This window comes from Octopus sinensis, linkage group LG1, assembly GCF_006345805.1.
Source record: "Octopus sinensis linkage group LG1, ASM634580v1, whole genome shotgun sequence".
NCBI classification, from domain to species: Eukaryota; Metazoa; Mollusca; class Cephalopoda; order Octopoda; family Octopodidae; genus Octopus; species Octopus sinensis.
Window position 1 is genome coordinate 112,801,571 of NC_042997.1, and position 19,488 is coordinate 112,821,058.

General features: G+C 39.5%; 1 protein-coding gene across 2 annotated transcripts in view; it reads right to left on the reverse strand.

The window, feature by feature from the left end:
• Window positions 1-19,488, reverse strand: part of LOC115217094 (E3 ubiquitin-protein ligase RNF123) — a 121,610-nt gene that overhangs the window by 48,622 nt on the left and 53,500 nt on the right. For both annotated transcript variants that reach the window (XM_029786694.2, XM_029786702.2), the window contains exons 9-16: window positions 18,593-18,718; window positions 17,535-17,649; window positions 12,097-12,225; window positions 10,187-10,312; window positions 6,659-6,751; window positions 4,680-4,753; window positions 1,838-1,940; window positions 1-85 (exon numbers count right to left, since the gene is read on the reverse strand). The exon at window positions 1-85 is cut by the window's left edge and continues 9 nt beyond it. In XM_029786694.2, coding sequence (XP_029642554.1) covers window positions 1-85; window positions 1,838-1,940; window positions 4,680-4,753; window positions 6,659-6,751; window positions 10,187-10,312; window positions 12,097-12,225; window positions 17,535-17,649; window positions 18,593-18,718 — 851 coding nt within the window. The remainder of the gene's footprint in view (window positions 86-1,837; window positions 1,941-4,679; window positions 4,754-6,658; window positions 6,752-10,186; window positions 10,313-12,096; window positions 12,226-17,534; window positions 17,650-18,592; window positions 18,719-19,488) is intronic.

Sequence of the window (19,488 nt, forward strand, 5' to 3'; positions counted from 1 at the left end):
TATTTTTCAGCTGTTCACATGACACTAGATAAGCTTGTTTATCTTCTTCTTCCTTATGAGTCTGTGGCTGTAATACTGTACCTTCCTGAAAAATGGGACCAAAAGAATCTGTTCATGACAACAAACCATGCGGGTGGCAATTTTAAATTAATGGAAATAAGTTTGCCTGGTTACTGTCCACTTTACATGGCTTTAGTTCAAAACAGTCCATCACCAACTCTGGTTATTTCAATAGTGAAGTTGGTGTTAGGGTTAGGGTAACAAGGATTACATAGGTGAAACAAAACTTACTTTTAGAAAAAGACTGACTATTCATTGTCAACAAATGATACCCCAGTACTAAACAGATCCCACTGAGGTGTAGCTGTGAAGTAAGAAGTTTGCTTCCCAAACACATGTTTCTGGTTTCAGTCCCACTGCGTGACACCTTGGGCAAGTATTTTCTATGGTAACTCTGGGCTCACGAAAGCCTTGTGAGTGGATTTGCTAAACAGAAAGTGAAAGAAGCCTGTTGTGCATGTATCTGTGTGTGTGTGTGTGTGTGTGTGTGTGTGTGTGTGTGTGTGTTGGTGTCTGTGTTTGTCCCCTACAACTGGTGTTAGTGTGTTTACATCCCCATAATTTAGCAATTGGCAAAAAAGGCCAATAGAATAAGTACAGACTTAAAACAAAAGTACTGGGGCCAATTTATTTTTACTAAAAATGTTTCAAGGTAGTGTCCCAGCATGGCCATAGTCTAAAAAATTGAGAAAATGATATAAATGATATCTGTCACCGCAATTATTCAATGTGTATTTCTTTAAGATGGTAGGTTGTGATGTTGAGAAAATTTGGTTGCCATTTCTAGCAGATTTAGAGGCCACATACAGGCTATGTTAGCAGCAGATGCTCATATTTAAAGTCCTGTGCATAAAATTATCTGTAGGGACATGATGGCAAGAAGAATAGTTCTGGAGCAGTGGTTGTCAACCATTTCTAGCCTATTGCACGCCTATTTTATTCCACAAGATCCCAGAGTAATATTTTTATCATCATCATCATTTTACGTTCGCTTTCCATGCTGGCATGGGTTGGACAGTTTGACTGAGGACTGGTTAGCCAGAAGGCTGCACCAGGCTCCAATCTGATCTGGCAGAGTTTCTACAGCTGGATGCCTTTCCTAACGCCAACCACTTCGAGAGTGTAGTGGGTGATTTTATGTGCCACTGGCAGGCGGGCCAGTCAGATGGTTCTGGCAATGACCATGCTCAAAAGGTGTTTTAACGTGCTAACTGCATGAGAGCCAGTCTGGCAGCATTGGCAACGACCACGCTCAAATGTTGTTTTTCATGTGCCGCCAGCACAGGTGCCAGTAAGGCGACACTGGCAACGATCATGCTTGAATGGTGCTTTTTACATGCCACTGGCAAATGTATAAACACTATCTGAACATGGCTGATGCTAGTACCTCCTGACTGGCTCCTGTGCAAGTGGCACATAAAAGACACCCACTACACTCTCAGGGAGGTTGGCATTAGGAAAGGCATCCAGTCGTAGAGACGTTGCTAGATCAGACTGGAGCCTGGTGCAGCCTTCTAGCTTGCCAGTCCTCAGTCAAACCGTCCAACCCATGCCAGCATGGAAAGTGGACATCAAACGATGATGAGGACGGCTTTGTATATTGTAGAAGTATAAATGATTTACTGCAGATAAATTTTAACAGCAAAATCTTATATTGACCCCCACTGGCCCTGCATAGGAACCTTGGTTGAGAACTACTGACTTTGAGAGTTGCCACAATGAAGAGGGAGGGAGGGAGGGAGGGAGGAAGGAAGAATAGATATTGTAAATGCCTTACCTCTTTAACTTTTGGCCACCAAACAGTAGGCACAATTTCAATAAGTCCTTTATCGTCCGGGGGTTTAATGTGAAGAAAGACGGGAAATTTAATCTTGTCAAATGTAACAACAGTTAAGGAAACCAATGCAGAATAAGTTTGGAGCAATGAGTATTTAGAATAAAATATGTGTGTGTGTGTGTGTCCGTGTCCGTGTGTATGTGTCCATGTGTGTGTGTGTGGGTGTGCCTGTGTGTGTGTGTGTCTGTGTGTGTGTCTGTGTGTGTGTCTGTCTGTATGAATGTGTCTGTCTGTGTCTCTGTGTATCTGTATGCGTGTGCCGTGTTTCTGCGTATAAGTGTTTCTGTGTGTATGTGTGTAGATGCAACCATGGCCGTGGGATTAAGATGTTTGGCTCTTAACAACACAGCCATGTTTGTATCTATACAGGTATGTATAGATGCATGCACAGAATGTACAAAAGCAATAGGTTTTTCAAGAAATATAACAAAAAACAGACACGCCCAATCCTCTACACTTAATTACAACATGCAACTCCCAAAAAACACAGAGCTTTATAACATTATCCACCAGAACAGATATATGTGCAAAAAATAAGTCCCTCAAATTCCAAGTATTCCCACAATACCGTTGTTCAGTCAATGCCACATATAAATGAAGAAGATATATTCATACAAAATTACAAGGCAAAACTGAATAAACTTTAACAAAGCACATTTATCAATGACTATTCACACACAAACACATTCTGCCACCAGACATGTTGAATCTACACTGCCAACAACCTGAACTTTGGACACAATCATGACGTTTTCTCCTATGATACTGACACATGAATTTAGTGGAGAACAAAATTTATGGCTACTTACATACATTCAAATCATAATCATTTCAGCCACTGGACTATATAGCAACAACTCCTGTCCACTCTACTACTTGACAGATTAAATTTAGAGAGCCTTGATTCTTTGGGACTGTCACTAGACATGTTCACTCAACCATGTCAGCCTAAACTAACCCCAAAAAGCATTGTTACATGACATCAAACACAGAGAACTTACAAAAATTTCTAAGTCAAATCATGTTTTCTTCCTGTTAATCAAATTGTATCCTAAACAGATACTAATTTAAGCTATGATCTCTTATAATAAGAACAAGAAAATTTCCAAGCAAGATAGTTGCTTGAATAACTCCATGTCTTCCTATCTCACTTAACTTAATCAGAAACTGGTTGAGCTTTCAAAAACAAATTATCTAAAAGGCTCAGTTCATTTTCAATTTCTTTTTCTATGTTTCTACGTGTGTGGAATAAAATAATTGTTTCATGTGTATATGTTAAAAGCACCATTCGAGTGTGATCATTGCCAGGGTTGCAGACCGGCTCTCGTACTGGCGGCACGTAAAAAGCATCATTTGAGCGTGGCCGATGCCAGTACTGCCCAACTGGCCCTCGTGCTGATGGCACATAAAAAGCACCCACTACACTCTCAGAGTGGTTGGCGTTAGGAAGGGCATCCAGCTGTAGAAACTTTGCCAGATCAAGATTGGAGACTGGTGCAACCTTCTGGCTCACCAGCCCTCAGTCAAGCCATCCAACTCATGGGAAGTGGATGTTAAGTGATGATGATAATATATATATAAGTACATATGCATGTATATGAATATATATGTATAGTGTTTGATTGTTTTTCTGGCTTCAGTCTTAAATTGTATCTATCCTGGGGCAAGACCATCAAAAGTTTCACTGATCATACCAACCCCAGTAATTCCTTGCCAGTCCACTACTAATTTTACTAATCTATATCTAAGATAAAGCAATTCTGGAGATGCAGTAGTTCTAAATAGTAATATATATAATAATAGATCCGAAAAAAAAAATATTCTAACATTATTCACCTTAGATGAATATGTGTCCTCATCATGTTTGTTGTTACCACAATGTTTCGGCTGATTTACTCCCCAGCCTTCATCAGGTGTCCTGGTAGAATTTTGAATCCAACCCTGGGTTCTCATTCCTAAGGTATTTTTTGCTGATGTTATTATTATCATCATTATTGAGTGAGAGAGCAGTGCATGCCATCAAAGTGACACTGGGGTAAAATATACGAAGCCCAGTATACCCATCATGAGTACCCGTCTGATAAGGGTACACTAGGCACATGCATCACCACCAAATGTGCGCAACATGGTGATCTCATATCAAGATAAACAACACATGACCTTGCAGGTGAGGCCCAGTTAGGATTTTCTTCTTGTCGAGTAAACCCATCCTGTTCAAAAGGTCCCTGAATAAGGGTTGTTTAAGGATGTTGAATGAACCACCCATGTTTCCAGAGGTGAATTATTCAAACCCCAAAGTATCCCTCTCAACACATGGCTATGATGCTCCCCCACTACTTCTGCTCGTGATCAGAGATGCACATATCGTCAGCCACCAAGGGACATAGTCAACTGGTTAAGGTCAAACAACTGACAAGCAAATCTGTGGTATTGAGCAGAATATTTGCTGTATTATTATTATTATCATTTATTCAAGGCACTGCTTGGAATTTAAATTGAAATCTTGGGGTTAGTAGCCCATGCTCTTAACCATTACACTATATGCCCGTGGGCAATTATAGAGTGAATTTTAGGGCTTATAAACCTAATATTCAGCCGAAATGTTGTGGTAACAACAAACAAAATGAGGACTCATATCCATCCAATGTAAATAATGTACAGAATTCTTCATCTCTAAAATATAGAACAGGAATATACTAACATTCAAGAAACTCTATGGAAGATATACAGTTTTGTTGGTTAAATTTACAATGATTACATATAAATGAAAAACAAAGGATATAGCACATGGGACAATAGATGGTGCCGCGTCTGGGAATGCTTCAATATTGCCAAGGTCAAACTCAAATACATTCTCTGGAAATAAAAAAAAAAACAACTCATATATAGATTTAAGCAAAATTTCTTAAAAAAAACATAGCAAAAATTACCCACTTTTTCACACATTGTCTAGAAGGATTGTTTTTCTGAGACAGTTACCGTATCAAAGGTATTTCCATGATTTAGAATACATGTATGAACATGCTAAACATGCATGTCAACAGCATTTAGAAGCATTAAATTAATTTTCTTCAAGTTATATACTTAACTCCAAATTTGTAACATGGAAAACTTACAAATGTTAAACATTTTGTCTGGAAGGTTTGTTTTTCTTCTTTCAAAGATCAAAGATATTTCAAGAACAACAAAGCTGTTTCAATATCAGTTTCAGATTTCAGCACAAGGCCAGTAATTTAAAGGTAGGGGTAAGTTGATGGCACTGCCCCCCCCCTTCCCCCGTTCAATAATTGGTACTTATTTTATTGACCCCCAAAAGGATGAAAAGTAAAGTAGAACTTGGCGGAATTTGATCTCAAAATGTAAAGACAGGTGAAATGCTGCTAACCATTTTGCCTGACGTGCTAATGGTTCTGCCAGCTTGCCACCCTATTTGCTGTTTGGATGTAAGAACAAGTTCCTAGTGGGTATCAATGACAACCCAGCATCCATAGCTGATGGCAGATAACAACACAGAAATGCCTTCATCCTATGGTTCCAATGACATCATTCACAGCCCACTGAAGTGTTTTTCACATACATTGTCTACTCTTTTTCTTCAGTCATTTGACTGTGGTCATGCTGGAGCACCGCCTTTAGTTGAACAAATTGACCTCAGGACTTATTCTTTGTAAGCCTAGTACTTATTCTATCAATCTATTTTGTTGAACTGCTAAGTTACGGGAACATAAACACACCAGCATCAGTTGTCAAGTGATGTTGGTGGGGTCAAACACAGACACACAAACATATATATACATATGAGAGGGATGACCACTATGTGGACAACCCTTATGCTAGAAGTAGATCTACTATGGTCTTACCACTAATAAATGTTCTCAAGAAAAATTTAGCAAACTGGTGTTGTCCACACAGCATAAGGGTTGTCCACATAGTGGTCATCCCTCTCATATGTATACAATACAGTTTACTGAAACTTCAGACTTTAATATGCTAAACAACTGGTGTTAAGTTGATGTTAATTAAATTAATATCCAATTTCTCACCCTCATTTAATATTTATATATATATATATATATATATGTTGGAGGTGCAATGGCCCAGTGGTTAGGGCAATGGGCTCGCAGTCGTAGGATCACGGTTTCAATTCCCAGACCAGGCATTGTGTTTATTGAGCGAAAACACCTAAAGCTCCACGAGGCTGTTGCAGGGGGTGGTGGCGAACCCTGCTGTACTCCTTCACCGCAACCTTCTCTCACTCTTTCTTCCTGTTTCTGTTGAACCTGTATTTCAAAGGGCCAGCTTTGTCACACTGTGTGTCACGCTGAATCTCCCCGAGAACTACATTAAGGGTTACACGTGTCTGTGGAGTGCTCAGCCACTTGGATGTTAATTTCATGAGCAGGCTGTTCTGTTGATTGGATCAACTGGAACCCTCGTCATCGTAACCAAAGGAGTACCACGATATATATATATATATATATATATACACACACACACATATATAAAATGGGCTTCTTTCAGTTTCCGTCTACCAAGTCCACTCACAAGGCTATGGTTGGCCCAAGGCTATAGTAGAAGACACTTGCCCAAGGTGCCATGCAGTAGGACTGAACCCTGAGCCATGTGGTTGGGAAGCAAGCTTCTTACCACACAGCCACTCCTGCGCATCTTTTAGGAACACTAGTAAATTTGTATTAGGAAATCTGCAAATTTAAAACTCTTTGAGAATAATGGAATAAAAAAAAAAGACAAACAACTTACTGGGTATTTGAAGTCGGCAGTTATTGGAGAAAAACGATAAGCTGTTAATAGTGTGATGATTAAATTTTCAAGACAAGCTTTTAATTCAAAATCCTGAAATGAATGACAGAAATACGTTTTCATTTTTTAAATCTTGGAATGGCAAATATCACCTTTATGAACAGACAAACAAACAAGATATGGAGATAGCATCAATATGCTCATAGCAGGGCCAACACTGTACAAGAAAAAGCCAAGCTCCCTAATTTAGAAGTGATTTGGTGCAATGAAACCAATTAAGTTTTCTCCCACAACTCATCAATGGCGCTACTCACTCAGGTCAATGATATCTCCTGTTCCCTTGTCCTTCAAGTTGAGTCCCCTTCGCTGTCACTTAACACCATCTCCTCCCTGACCCACTCCTATTTCTTTCGCTTCTCCACAGACCCTACCTCCACCAATGTACCCCATTCACTGCATCCATCTCTAATCATCTGCCACATGCTTTTCACCCTTTTGTAAACTTACCCATCCAATTTTTCTGTATATTTATCCCTATGGTCTCTCTCTCTCTCTCATACTCAACTTGTACCCTAAGGGTCCTCTTTCTCTTTTCCAGCTGGGGAAGCCCTGTATCTTCTTCAGCAAGACTCCTTTTCTTGTCCCTCTATCATACTTTCACCCCCACTTTAATACTAAACCCCCCACTCAGTTAAGAGGTCTTGTGCTGCAAGTTACTTGGTGACCTCATTAGTGCTGGTACCCCGAAAAGTGCACCCAGTGGCTGGTGCCAAGGACAGTATCCAGTTGTAGAAACCGTGCCAGAGCAGACATTGGAGCTTGGTAGAATCCTTTGGCCAATCGGATCCTGTCAAACTGTTCAACCCATACCAGCATGGAAAGCAGACTTTAGTGATGATGGAACTTCTGCTGGCTGGGACATATCGAAGAAGCAGGAGAAACTCAATTGCTGAGACAAACACTCAACTCACCATTGCTTGGTGGTACGGGAAATCAGGGTGGAAATGAGAGAGGCTCAATATAACCAGAGGTGATTGGACACGGCTACCTGCAGCTGAGGACAGAAGCTATTGGAGGAGATTAAGTCACTTTTGATGCTTTGACTAAAGATATTTCATATGGACAGTCACCATTAAGGATCAATGGACAACCTTTGACTTGTTTTATCAATTTCTATTTGTGAAACTGCTAAGTTATGGAGCATACTGGAACATAACATAAACAACACAGATACACACAGACACACATGTGAACATACACAATGGATTTTTTAAATTTTTACTTGTTTCAGTCATTTGACTGTGGCCATGCTGGGGCATCACCTTTAGTCGAACAAATCAACCCCAGGACTTATTCTTTGTAAGCCTAGTACTTATTTTATTGGTCTCGTTTGCTGAACTGCTAAGTTATGGAGATGTAAACACACCACCATCAGTTGTCAAGCGACATTGGGGGGACAAACACAGACACACAAACATATACACAAACATACATATATATCTATACATATATACGACAGGCTTCTTTCGGTTTCCGTCTACCAGGTTGGTGGCACATAAAAACACCCACTACACTCTCAGAGTGGTTGATGTTAGGAAGGGCATCTATTTGTAGAAACCTTGCCAAATCAGATCATATCTGGTGCAGCTCTCTGGCTTACCAATTCTTAGTCAAACTGTCCAACCCATGCCAGCATGGAAAGCGGACATTAAATGAAATGATGATGATGATGATTTTGTGCATTGTGGAAGTATAATCATTTTATTGCACATAAATTTTAACAGAAAAGTCTTATATGCCCCGCCACCCACTGTTGGGAGCCACTGTTATAGTAGAAGACACAAAACCAAGGTGCCATGCAATGAGATGGAACTCAAGCCGGTGTAGGTGTGAAGCAACCTTCTTAAGGATACAGCCATTCCTGCACTTCCAAATTCAAGTCCAGCAACAGCTGACATTAGCCATTGTTTTTCTCAGATCAATAAGGTATGACTCAAACTAATTGATTGTGACAGAATGGAATCAATATTAGGAAAGAAAAAAAAAATAACAAAAGTCAATCAATATTGATTATAGCATAAAACACCAAACTTAATAGGAGAAAGAAGAATGGGAGAAATTAACGTAAATAGCATTAAGTACCACTGTCCTTATTGTCTACTGTCTTTTAACCCTTTCGTTACCAAACCGATTGAAACCGGCTCTGGCTCTGAGTACAAATGTCTTGTTTTCAAAAGTTCTGAATTAAAATCTTCCACCAAATCTTAGTCACAATTTATGTTCCTAACACTAGCTGAATGATAACTAAGTTATTTTACTAAATTCTTTCTTATATTTAAAAGTAATTGAAAGAAACACAGAGCATCTCAACAGAAATATGGTAACGAAAGGGTTGAAATATATAATAGAGGAACAATTCTTAACCCTTTTGTTATTAACCTGGCTGAAACCGGCTCTGGCTCTGAGTACAAATGTCTTGTCTTCAAAAGTTCTGAATTAAAATCTTCCACCAAACCTTAGTCACAATTTATGTTCCTAACACTAGCTGAATGTTAACTAAGTTATTTTACTAAATTCTTTCTTATATTTAAAATTAATTGAAACACAGAGCATCTCAAAAATAAATACAGTAACAAAAGGGTTAATTGCCTGGTTCTCACAGAACCTGGCTGCTTGTAAAGTCCTGTTTACAATGTCCTCCAAAGTCAATTGTTGATTAGTTGTGTGTGTGTGTGTGTGTATGTGTGTGTGCGTGCATATGTGTGCTAATATCTCGCTTATTTGTCAACATGAGAGCAAAGATATTATGGCTAGTTGTTCAGCACTTTTTAAAGAGCTGTAGTCTATAAAAATCTCTTACCTGTAAAACAGGTGAGGGTTGGTGACAGGAAAAGCATTTGGCTGTTAAATCCTGTCCCAAAATATCTCCCTGTTTAACCCATGCTAGCATGGAAAACATGATGGATTGAGAGAGGGCTGCAGCAGCACTAAGTTGGTCCTCATTTACAGCTGAATAGACTGGGCAGATATGGAATGAAGTGGTTGGGAAGCAAGTTACCACACAGCAATGCCTACACCTATATTCTTTCTTTTCCTTCTTTTCTTTATTCTTTACTTGTTTCAGTTGTTTGACTGTGGCCATGCCGGAGCACCACCTTTAGTTGAACAAATCAACCCCAGGACTTATTCTTAGTAAACTTAGTACTTATTCTCTTAGTCTCTTTTGCCAAGCTGGTAAGTTAGAGATGTAAACACACCAACATCGGTTGTCAAGTGATGGAGAGGGACAAACACAGACACACAAACACACAACAGGCTTCTTTCAATTTCCATCTACCAAACCCACTCACAAGGCTTTGGACGTCCTGAGACTATAGTAGAAGACACTTTCCCAAGGTGCCACGCAGTGGGACTGAACTTGGAACCATGCGGTTGGTAAGAAAGCTACTTACCACACAGCCACTCCTGTGCCTATAGTTTATAAAATAGTTTACAAAAAATACAAAATCAAAATGCCATGACATTAACCTGCATAAGTGTCCACATGGTGTCTAATAATTTTGATATGTATGGCTGTTCAGACAGGCAAGATTCAGCATCACAAACTTTTAACATGAACCTTAAGAGGCAAGCTTCTACGATATAGGCACTTTTCTGTGGAAGAAAGCAAAATGAGAAAAAACAAACATTAAATATACATTTCATTTAATATCATTTTGGATTTTTATTTTTATATAAACAACAGAAATTTTGTTGTGTCTGGGGAGAGTCATTTTCTTTTTGTGTCTTATTATGTAACACACTCACTGGTAAAATTTCCACTTTTTTCTTATTTTTATTGTCCTAAAATTTTTGTTGTGTCTTGCAACCTTTTCAATAGTTTTGACTCTGTCGGTTATTTACACTGCGTTCCCTTTTGATTGTTTGTGTGCATGTGTGTGGGTCAGTGTGTGTGTGTTTGCCTATACATGCTTGCATGTACGTAGGTATGTATGTATGTGTGTTTGCATGTGTATGTATGCATGTATGTGTGTGTATGCATATGTATGTATGTATGTGTGTGCATTTGTATGTACGTATCCTGCATATTTATGTGCTTGCATGTCCATGTTTGTCTATTTTCTATGTATGTGTGTGTGAGTATGTGTTTGAATATGTATGCACCTCTGTCTCCTTGTGCGTGTGCATGTCTGTGTGTGTGTGTGTGTGTTATGCAACTATGTACCAGAAATTTTGTTTTGGCATTTGGTTTGCAAGATTCTTTTAGGGAGTTCGTGTGTTGAAGCATATACTGTTGTGTCTGGGGAGAGTCCTTCTCTTTTAGTGCCTTATAATTTAACACACTCACCTGTTTCCACTCATTTACTTATTCATTTTTCTAAAATTTTTGTTGCATCTTGCAACCTTTTCAATAACTTTACTGGTGAGTGCGTTAAATTATAAGGCACTAAAAGAGTGACTCTCCCCAGACACAACAGAATGTGCTTCAACAGAAATTTTAATATGGTTTAAAATTTGAAATAGAAAACATTTGTAATGGATGAAATCAAAAATTTAAGATGTATTGAAACAAAAACAGTGATTAAAACTCTGCAGCATACAAATTACTCTGTCAAATGTAATACTTATTCACATCATTTTGAATTAATTATGCATTATCTTGTAGCTTCAAGATTTTGATGATGTGATTGTATATTTTTCGAATGACATTGTAAGGTAGGTGTGAGAGGCAAGATCTGGTTAGTTGGAGCATAAAACAGGTAGATCAAGAGCACTCAGAGAGGGAAAACCTCCAGCAAGGCAATACCAATTCTATCTCAACGATTAGCCAGAGAGGATTTTTAAAATGAAATAAACTCTGAAATAAACTTGACTGCTCTCACAAATGAGAAAACTAAAAATGAACCTGACTGCTCTCAAAAGTTAAGTAAAAAAAAAACAGGAAAAATAATCCAGAATCCTTGTCTGGTACCGAATTGGTCCCAAAATCTAACCAGTATGTACCAGTCATGAGGCCAAACAGTCCTGAAAGTTTCATCCGAATCCATCAAGCAGTACTTGAGATATCTTGTCCACAGACAAACAAACAAACAAACATGACTGTAAACAATAACTCTGCCTCTGCCTTCACTAAGGCGGAGGCAATAATATTTGAGCCAGACATAGCCAGTTTAAATGCTACAGGTTTAAGCATCGTTTGTTATTTAAGTGGAGGTTAAACTATTTTCAGAGAAAATCCTTTCATGGCTTGAAATTGCCATCAAATCTTTATCATTTCTTGCTTTCCAATGGATATGACGAAGCAAATGACCACCCAACCATCATGGTGCTTCATTATCTGCAACTTTAGAATGGATCTCTTATCTTTTAACTAACTGCAACCTTAAGAAAAAAAAGATATGTTTTAACTAATTAAAATAATAAAGTTTTTAACGAACCAATAATGTGGCAAGTTTGTTAAACAAGTGCGCAGCAACTAGAAGTAAATTGCATTGACGGCTGCGAGTATCACCGAGGGCTGGAGGTTGTAAATCTTTCTTCTCAGCAGACCAGGATTTGCGTTCAGACTAGAAGAGATGAAAATACAAAGAAGACAAAGACACCATGTTTAAGAAGAACAAATAAATTAATTGAAGGTGCTTAATTATTTGCAAAAAGATTTTTTTTAATTGGTAAAAATATTCTTTCTATAATAAGACAACTATCTCTGTTCATGTATTATATTCTAACCTCTCACCTGGCTCACACCCACTTCCCTCGGTTATATTCCCTCTCTCAGCTGAGAGATCTTTGTCTTGCAAGCTACTTGGTAACCCCATTGGGGCTATGTCAAAAAGCACCTGTAACAGGCTTTAAAAAAAAAAGAAAGTACTGAGGTCAATTCATTCAACTAAAACCTCTTCAAGGCAGTGCCCAGCATGGCCACAGCCTTAATGACTAAAACAGATAAAAGATCTGTGGTGATGGTTTCCACCTGAGCATGCTGATAATGAGTAGACAATATTGATAGTGCCTAATAAGGCAGAAATGCATCCAGTCTTCATTTGGCACTGCTGGGATGAGCTCCATCTCCCTCATATATATAAACTGGAAATCTGCAATGGCTCCAGAACTACTGCCTCAGTTATAACCTTGGAGCCCTAGTAATCCTTTACAGCACTTACCTAGCATACTTAATCTTTTAGATCACTTGTGAACTAAACCTCCATACTTTGTGCGTGTGTGTGTATATATGTATATATATATATATATATACATACATACATACACACACACACATATATATCATCATCATCGTTTAACGTCCGATTTCCATGCTAGCATGGGTTGAACGATTTTGACTGAGGGCTGGCGAACCAGATGGCTGCACCAGGCTCCAGTCTTGATCTGGCAGAGTTTCTACTGCTAGATGCCCTTCCTAATGCCAACGCCTCTGAAAGTGTAGTGGGTGCTTTTTACGTGCCACCGGCACAGGGACCAGTCAGGCGGTACTGGCAATGACCTTGCTCGAATCTTTTTACACATGCCACTGGCACAGGTGCCAGTATATATACATATATATATATATATATATATATATCATCATCATCATCATCATCGTTTAACGTCCGTTCTCCATGCTAGCATGGGTTGGACGGTTCGACCGGGGATCTGGAAAGCCAGAAGGCTGCACCAGGCTCCAGTCTTATCTGGCAGTGTTTCTACAGCTGGATGCCCTTCCTAACGCCAACCACTCCGTGAGTGTAGTGGGTGCTTTTTACGTGCCACCTGCACAGGTGCCAGGCGAGGCTGGCAACGGCCACGGTCGGATTGGTGTATTTTATGTGCCACCTGCACGGAAGCCAAACGAGGGGGTGCTGGCATCGGCCACGAGTCGGATAGTGCTTTTTACGTACCACCAGACTAGGGATCCTGGCTGGTTCAATTCGATTTCGATTTCGCTTGCCCCAACATGTCTTCGCAAGCAAGGGGGTTGGCATGGGTGCCTGTCGTACGGTCAGATTGGTGTATTTTACGTGCCACCGGCACGGAAGCCAGTGGAGGCGGGGCTGGCATCGGCCACGAGTCGGATAGTGCTTTTTACGTACCACCAGACCAGGGATCCTGGCTGGTTCAATTCGATTTCGATTTCGTTTTCGCTTGCCCCAACATGTCTTCGCAAGCAAGGGGGTTGGCATGGGTGCCTGTCGTACGGTCAGATTGGTGTATTTTACGTGCCACTGGTACGGAAGCCAGTGGAGGCATCGGCCACGAGTCGGATAGTGCTTTTTACGTACACCAGACCAGGGATCCTGGCTGGTTCAATTCGATTTCGCTTGCCCCAACATGTCTTCGCAAGCAAGGGGGTTGGCATGGGTGCCTGTCGTACGGTCAGATTGGTGTATTTTACGTGCCACCAGCACGGAAGCCAGTGGAGGCGGCGCTGGCATCGGCCACGAGTCGGATAGTGCTTTTTACGTACCACCAGACCAGGGATCCTGGCTGGTTCAATTCGATTTCGCTTGCCCCAACATGTCTTCGCAAGCAAAGGGGGTTGGCATGGGTGCCTGTCGTCGGATGAGGTTCTATATCGACTTCGCTTGCCTCAACAGGTCTTTGTGTCCAAGGGAGGAAAGGCATTCATAAGTGGGCTGGGCTCACTTGTCCTGCCTGGTCTTCTCACGTACAGAATATTTCCAAAGGTCTCGGTCGCTGGTCATTTCCTCAGTGAGGCCTAAAGTTCGAAGGTCGTGCTTCACCACCTCGTCCCAGGTTTTCCTGGGTCTACCTCTTCCACGGGTTCCCTCAACTGCTAAGGATTGGCACTTTCTCACACACCTATCTTCATCCATTCTCGCCACATGACCATACCAGCGCAATCGTCTCTCTTGCACACCACAACTGATGCCTCTTAGGTACAACATTTCTCTCAAGGTGCTAACGCTCTGTCGAGTATGTACACTGCATTACACATCCATCGGAGCATACTGGCTTCATTCCTCACGAGCTTACGCATGTCCTCGGCAGTCACGGCCCATGTTTCACTGCCATGTAGCATGGTGTTCGTACACACGCATCATACAGTCTGCCTTTTACTCTGAGCGAGAGGCCTTTAGTCACCAGCAGAGGTAAGAGCTCCCTAAACTTTGCCCAGGCTATTCTTATTCTAGCAGTTACATTCAGCGCACCCACCCCCACTACTGACTTGGTCACCTAGATAACGGAAGCTATCAACTACTTCTAGTTTTCCCCCTGGAAAGTGACGGAAGTTATTTTCTGCAGATTTTCGGAGGTTAATGCTCCAGAGCATTTGCCACATACAAAAACTATCTTCCCAGTTAGCCTACCTTTGACATTGCTGCACCTCTTATGTGTCCATAGCTTACACTGGGTACATCTTATAGAGTTCTACCTACACTTTTTATACAGATCGAGCAGGGCCATCTTCCTGAAGACATTTGTGGATTGTCTACCTTCCTACTTATTAGTACTTTGGTTTTAGCTAGGTTGACTCTAAGGCCCCTCGATTCTAAACCCTCCTTCCACACCTGGAACTTCTCCTCCAGCTCTGATAGTGACTCAGCAATAAGAGCAAGGTCGTCAGCGTAGAGGAGCTCCCAGGGACAACCTGTCTTGAATTCCTCCGTAATTGCCTGGAGGACTATGATAAATAGGAGGGGGCTGAGTACTGAACCCTGGTGGACCCCAACCTCTACTTTGAATTCTTCTGTGTACATGTTGCCAACCCTAACCTTACTTACGGCATCTCTGTACATGGCTTGCACAGTCCTCACCAGCCATTCATCTATCCCCAGTTTCCTCATTGACCACCAGATAAGGGATCGGGGGACCCTATCAAAAGCTTTCTCCATGTCAACAAAAGCCAGGTACAGGGGCACTCAAAGGAATTCCAACTCCATTTTTCACGTTTTATTTATAATCTTCTAATATTAATATAACACATAAGATATGATATAGTAAAAAGAAATGAAATGAAGTATTAATTGTCTCTTCTTATTGAACAAATGTAATATTAAATGTCCATTCTTATTGAACTCCTATACTTTCTTGCATTTATGCAATCTTCAGGTTCATATGGTGGTGGTGGTGACAGTTGTGTTCATTGGTTTCAGCTGTGGTTGACTGGTTAAATTTTGTCCTTTATATACATTCCTGTGGATAGATGTAGTAGTTGCTTGGCTATTTTTAGAAATGATACTATACCATTTTTCAATGTTTATCTTTATAAATGAAGACAGCAGTACTTTTTTAGAGATCTTTATTTTTTAGATATGGGGATAAGACTGTTATACCTTAAATGTGTGCACCAACAACAAATTAAAAGTCCAGAAGCCCGCCAAATACCACTGAGTAACCACCTAGCAACAAGTGGCCGGAAAACATATATAATACTTCCATTTCATAAACTATACAATCAGAATGAAATCGAGAGAAAACTGAGAGAAAAGGACTTTATAATTCAAACCCAAGCTTAATAAACAATGATAAAAAATAATCTTATTTAAGGTTTAAAATTCATATCCCCATATCTAAAAAATAAAGATCTCTAAAAAAGTACTGCTGTCTTCATTTCTGAAAATAAACACTGAAAAATGGTATAGTATCATTTCTAAAAATATCCAAACAACTACTACTTCTATCCACAGGAATGTATATAAAGGACAAAATTTAACCAGTCAACCACAGCTGAAACCAGTGAACACAACTGTCACCACCACCACCATATGAACCTGAAGATTGCATAAATGCAAGAAAGTTCAATAAGAATGAACATTTAATATTTCATTTGTTCAGTAAGAAGAGACAATTAATACTTCATTTCATTTCTTTTTACTGTATCATATCTTATGTATTATATTAATATTAAAAGATTATAAATAAAACGTGAAAAATGGAGTTGGAATTCTTTTGAGTAATATATTCTTCTATACACAATCATACAAACCCCTTTGTATGTATATATATGTATGTATATATATATATAATATATATATATATATATATATATATATATATATATATATATATAATACATACACACACACATATATATATATATACACACACACACACACATACATACATATATATATATATATATATATATATATTATATATATATACATATATATATACACATATATATTCATATTATACTTTTGAACATAATGCAAAAGATATTACCTCTGGAAGGTTAGGGTTAATAAATTTTGCCTATCACAATGTATTTATATTAAGTGATTACGTGATTGACCAGACTATTGCATGCTGTTGTACATCGCTGGTCACAATGCACTTCACATCATTTTTAGCTCTCAAATGATGGCTAAAACAAGCAAGTCAACTTTCCTCCTGATTGGAAAGCTCATCCCAGGGGACCAGTTCGTTGCAGGGTGAACCCATTCACAACTGAGTGGACTGGAGCAATGTGAAATGAAGTGTTTTGCTCAAGGACACAATGTGCTGCTCGGTCTGGGAATCGAAACCGTGATCCAGTGACCATGTCCCTTCACATTTACATTAAGTATGGTACATAAGTGGCCATGTTAATCTAATACTGCATATAACAGATTTTAACCTGTGTGTTTATGGGAATATTTTCATAGGAATGTTATCACGCTTTACAGTTCAGTGACTACCATTAAAAAGTGGGGTTAACCTGACTGTGAAAACACTTACTCAAGCAAATCATTTTGGAAATGTAATAATAAGTGATAGCAAGCTGTGAACTACAAAATCCAGACTGACACAGAAAATTAGGCACAAAAGAATATGGGGGGGGGGATATTAATTGATAAAGAAGAAATATAGCTGATTAAATAGAGAAATATTATTTTTTAATAACTCTGTATTTAAAAAGAAGAAAAAAACTTACCTCCTCTTCAACCATGACAGGTAACAAATTTTCTAAATAACAGAACAAAATTTGGGCTTGGACAAGATCTAAATGTGGAGGATCTTGCAGAGGTTTGTATCCTTCAACCTGATATATTCATTATTGTCAAGGAAAGAATATAAGATAAATGCTCTCATAATTTGTGGCTTCTCTAATAAAATATAATTAAACTCAGTATTTAAAAAAATAAATGAATAAATAAATTCTGTATTTACAGATTGCCACAAAGAAAACAAAGAAATTATAACCATGTTGTTGGGAAGCAAGCTTCTTACCATATGGCCACTCCTGCGCCTATAGTAGAAGACATTTGCTGAAGGTGCCATGCAGTGGGACTGAACTTGGAACCATATGGTTTGGAAGCAAGCTTCTTACCACACAGCCACGCCTGCGCCTATGTAAGTTTTCAGATTTCAGCTTCTTCAAGAATGTCTTGTACAGATGAACTAAAAAGGAAGCCTCTTAATAGTCACTCAATCTGTTAGACATAGTAACCAAAATTCCTTCAGATCACACTCTACAACCATAGTCCTAAAGATACAAACAGATGGACTGGTCATGGTTGGCATACTTTTGATCATACATCTGCTGTACTTAATGATGCCAGATCTGCATTTAAATAAACACAAGAACTTCTTATACAAGAATAGTGCCCTAATTAGTTGTCCTTGTAACAAAAACCACTCAGTGCCTCACATCCATCAATTTATGAATTTACCAAATTTTCATTTTAATGCTTATTTTATGATCAGGTATTTCTATAAAATAATAGCTAATATAAATTTGGCTGGTTGGGTGATTTCTCCAATCACATCACACTTTCATGATACAGAGAAAAGGTGGGGAGAGAGAGAGAGATACATACAGAGAGATAACATAAGAGGTACAGGATGAATACACATGCTAGGCTTGGTGGAATGCAATGAATAAAAGAACATACACATACAGATATATCATAGTAACAAAAAACACACACACACGTACACATTTCATTTGATATAAATGACAGACAAGAAATATCAGTTGATAAAGGATATCTAAGAGGTATTGCCCCAAAATTAGCACGAACATTTTCCGACATGGATAAACTGACAGCAGGGAAATAGGCATATCCTGGGCCACATCTGACATTATTGAAAGCCTCTCCAAGACATTTCCCATTCCTGAATTTAAAAAGAAAAATCACATACATATATCTATTAGTTCTTCAACAGTTTATATATAAATGCATTTGCTTTGCAAGATTCCTCATGTGAAACTGTGTCTTGAAACAGATATTGTTATATTTCAGAATAGCCAAATAAATACACGCACTATATATATATACATATATATACCAGTATACCCTGTTCTCACCATCTACACCGGATACGCCCTACTCCCTCCTCCTCCCCCCACTACCCCTTCTCCTCATATGCTTTCACTGTGAAAAGACAAGCTGCTAGCGCCATAGCTCATCAACTGCCCACCGATCTTACGCTTCCTCCTGACACTGCCTCAATCCGACCATCCCCTTTTAGTACCCTCCCGCCTCGTAATATCCTACGTTTTTATTTCTTACGAACCTACACCAACCCTTCCTGCCATCGTTCCTCCTTACCCCAACCTTCCCCACTGGTTGCTCCCCTATATTACCCCCACCCTCTACTATCTCTCCCTCTCTTTCACTGGTGAAACCTTTCTCAACTGGACCCCCCCCTCCCCAACTCAACTCTAGAATATCTGTATTTCTTTCCTCTACCTAATTACGTTACTCAGTGACGATAACGAATGTCCACTGCTAACACCAGCTCCTGCCCACGGCGTGGTCAGGTTGGAAGAGAGATCAAAAGAAAAATACCACGAAAACTATCACCACCACAACAACCCTCCTCTTCTCAGGCGCCGAATCCCCCCCGTCCCCCCCACATCTCCTTCCCAGTTTTCAGAGTTG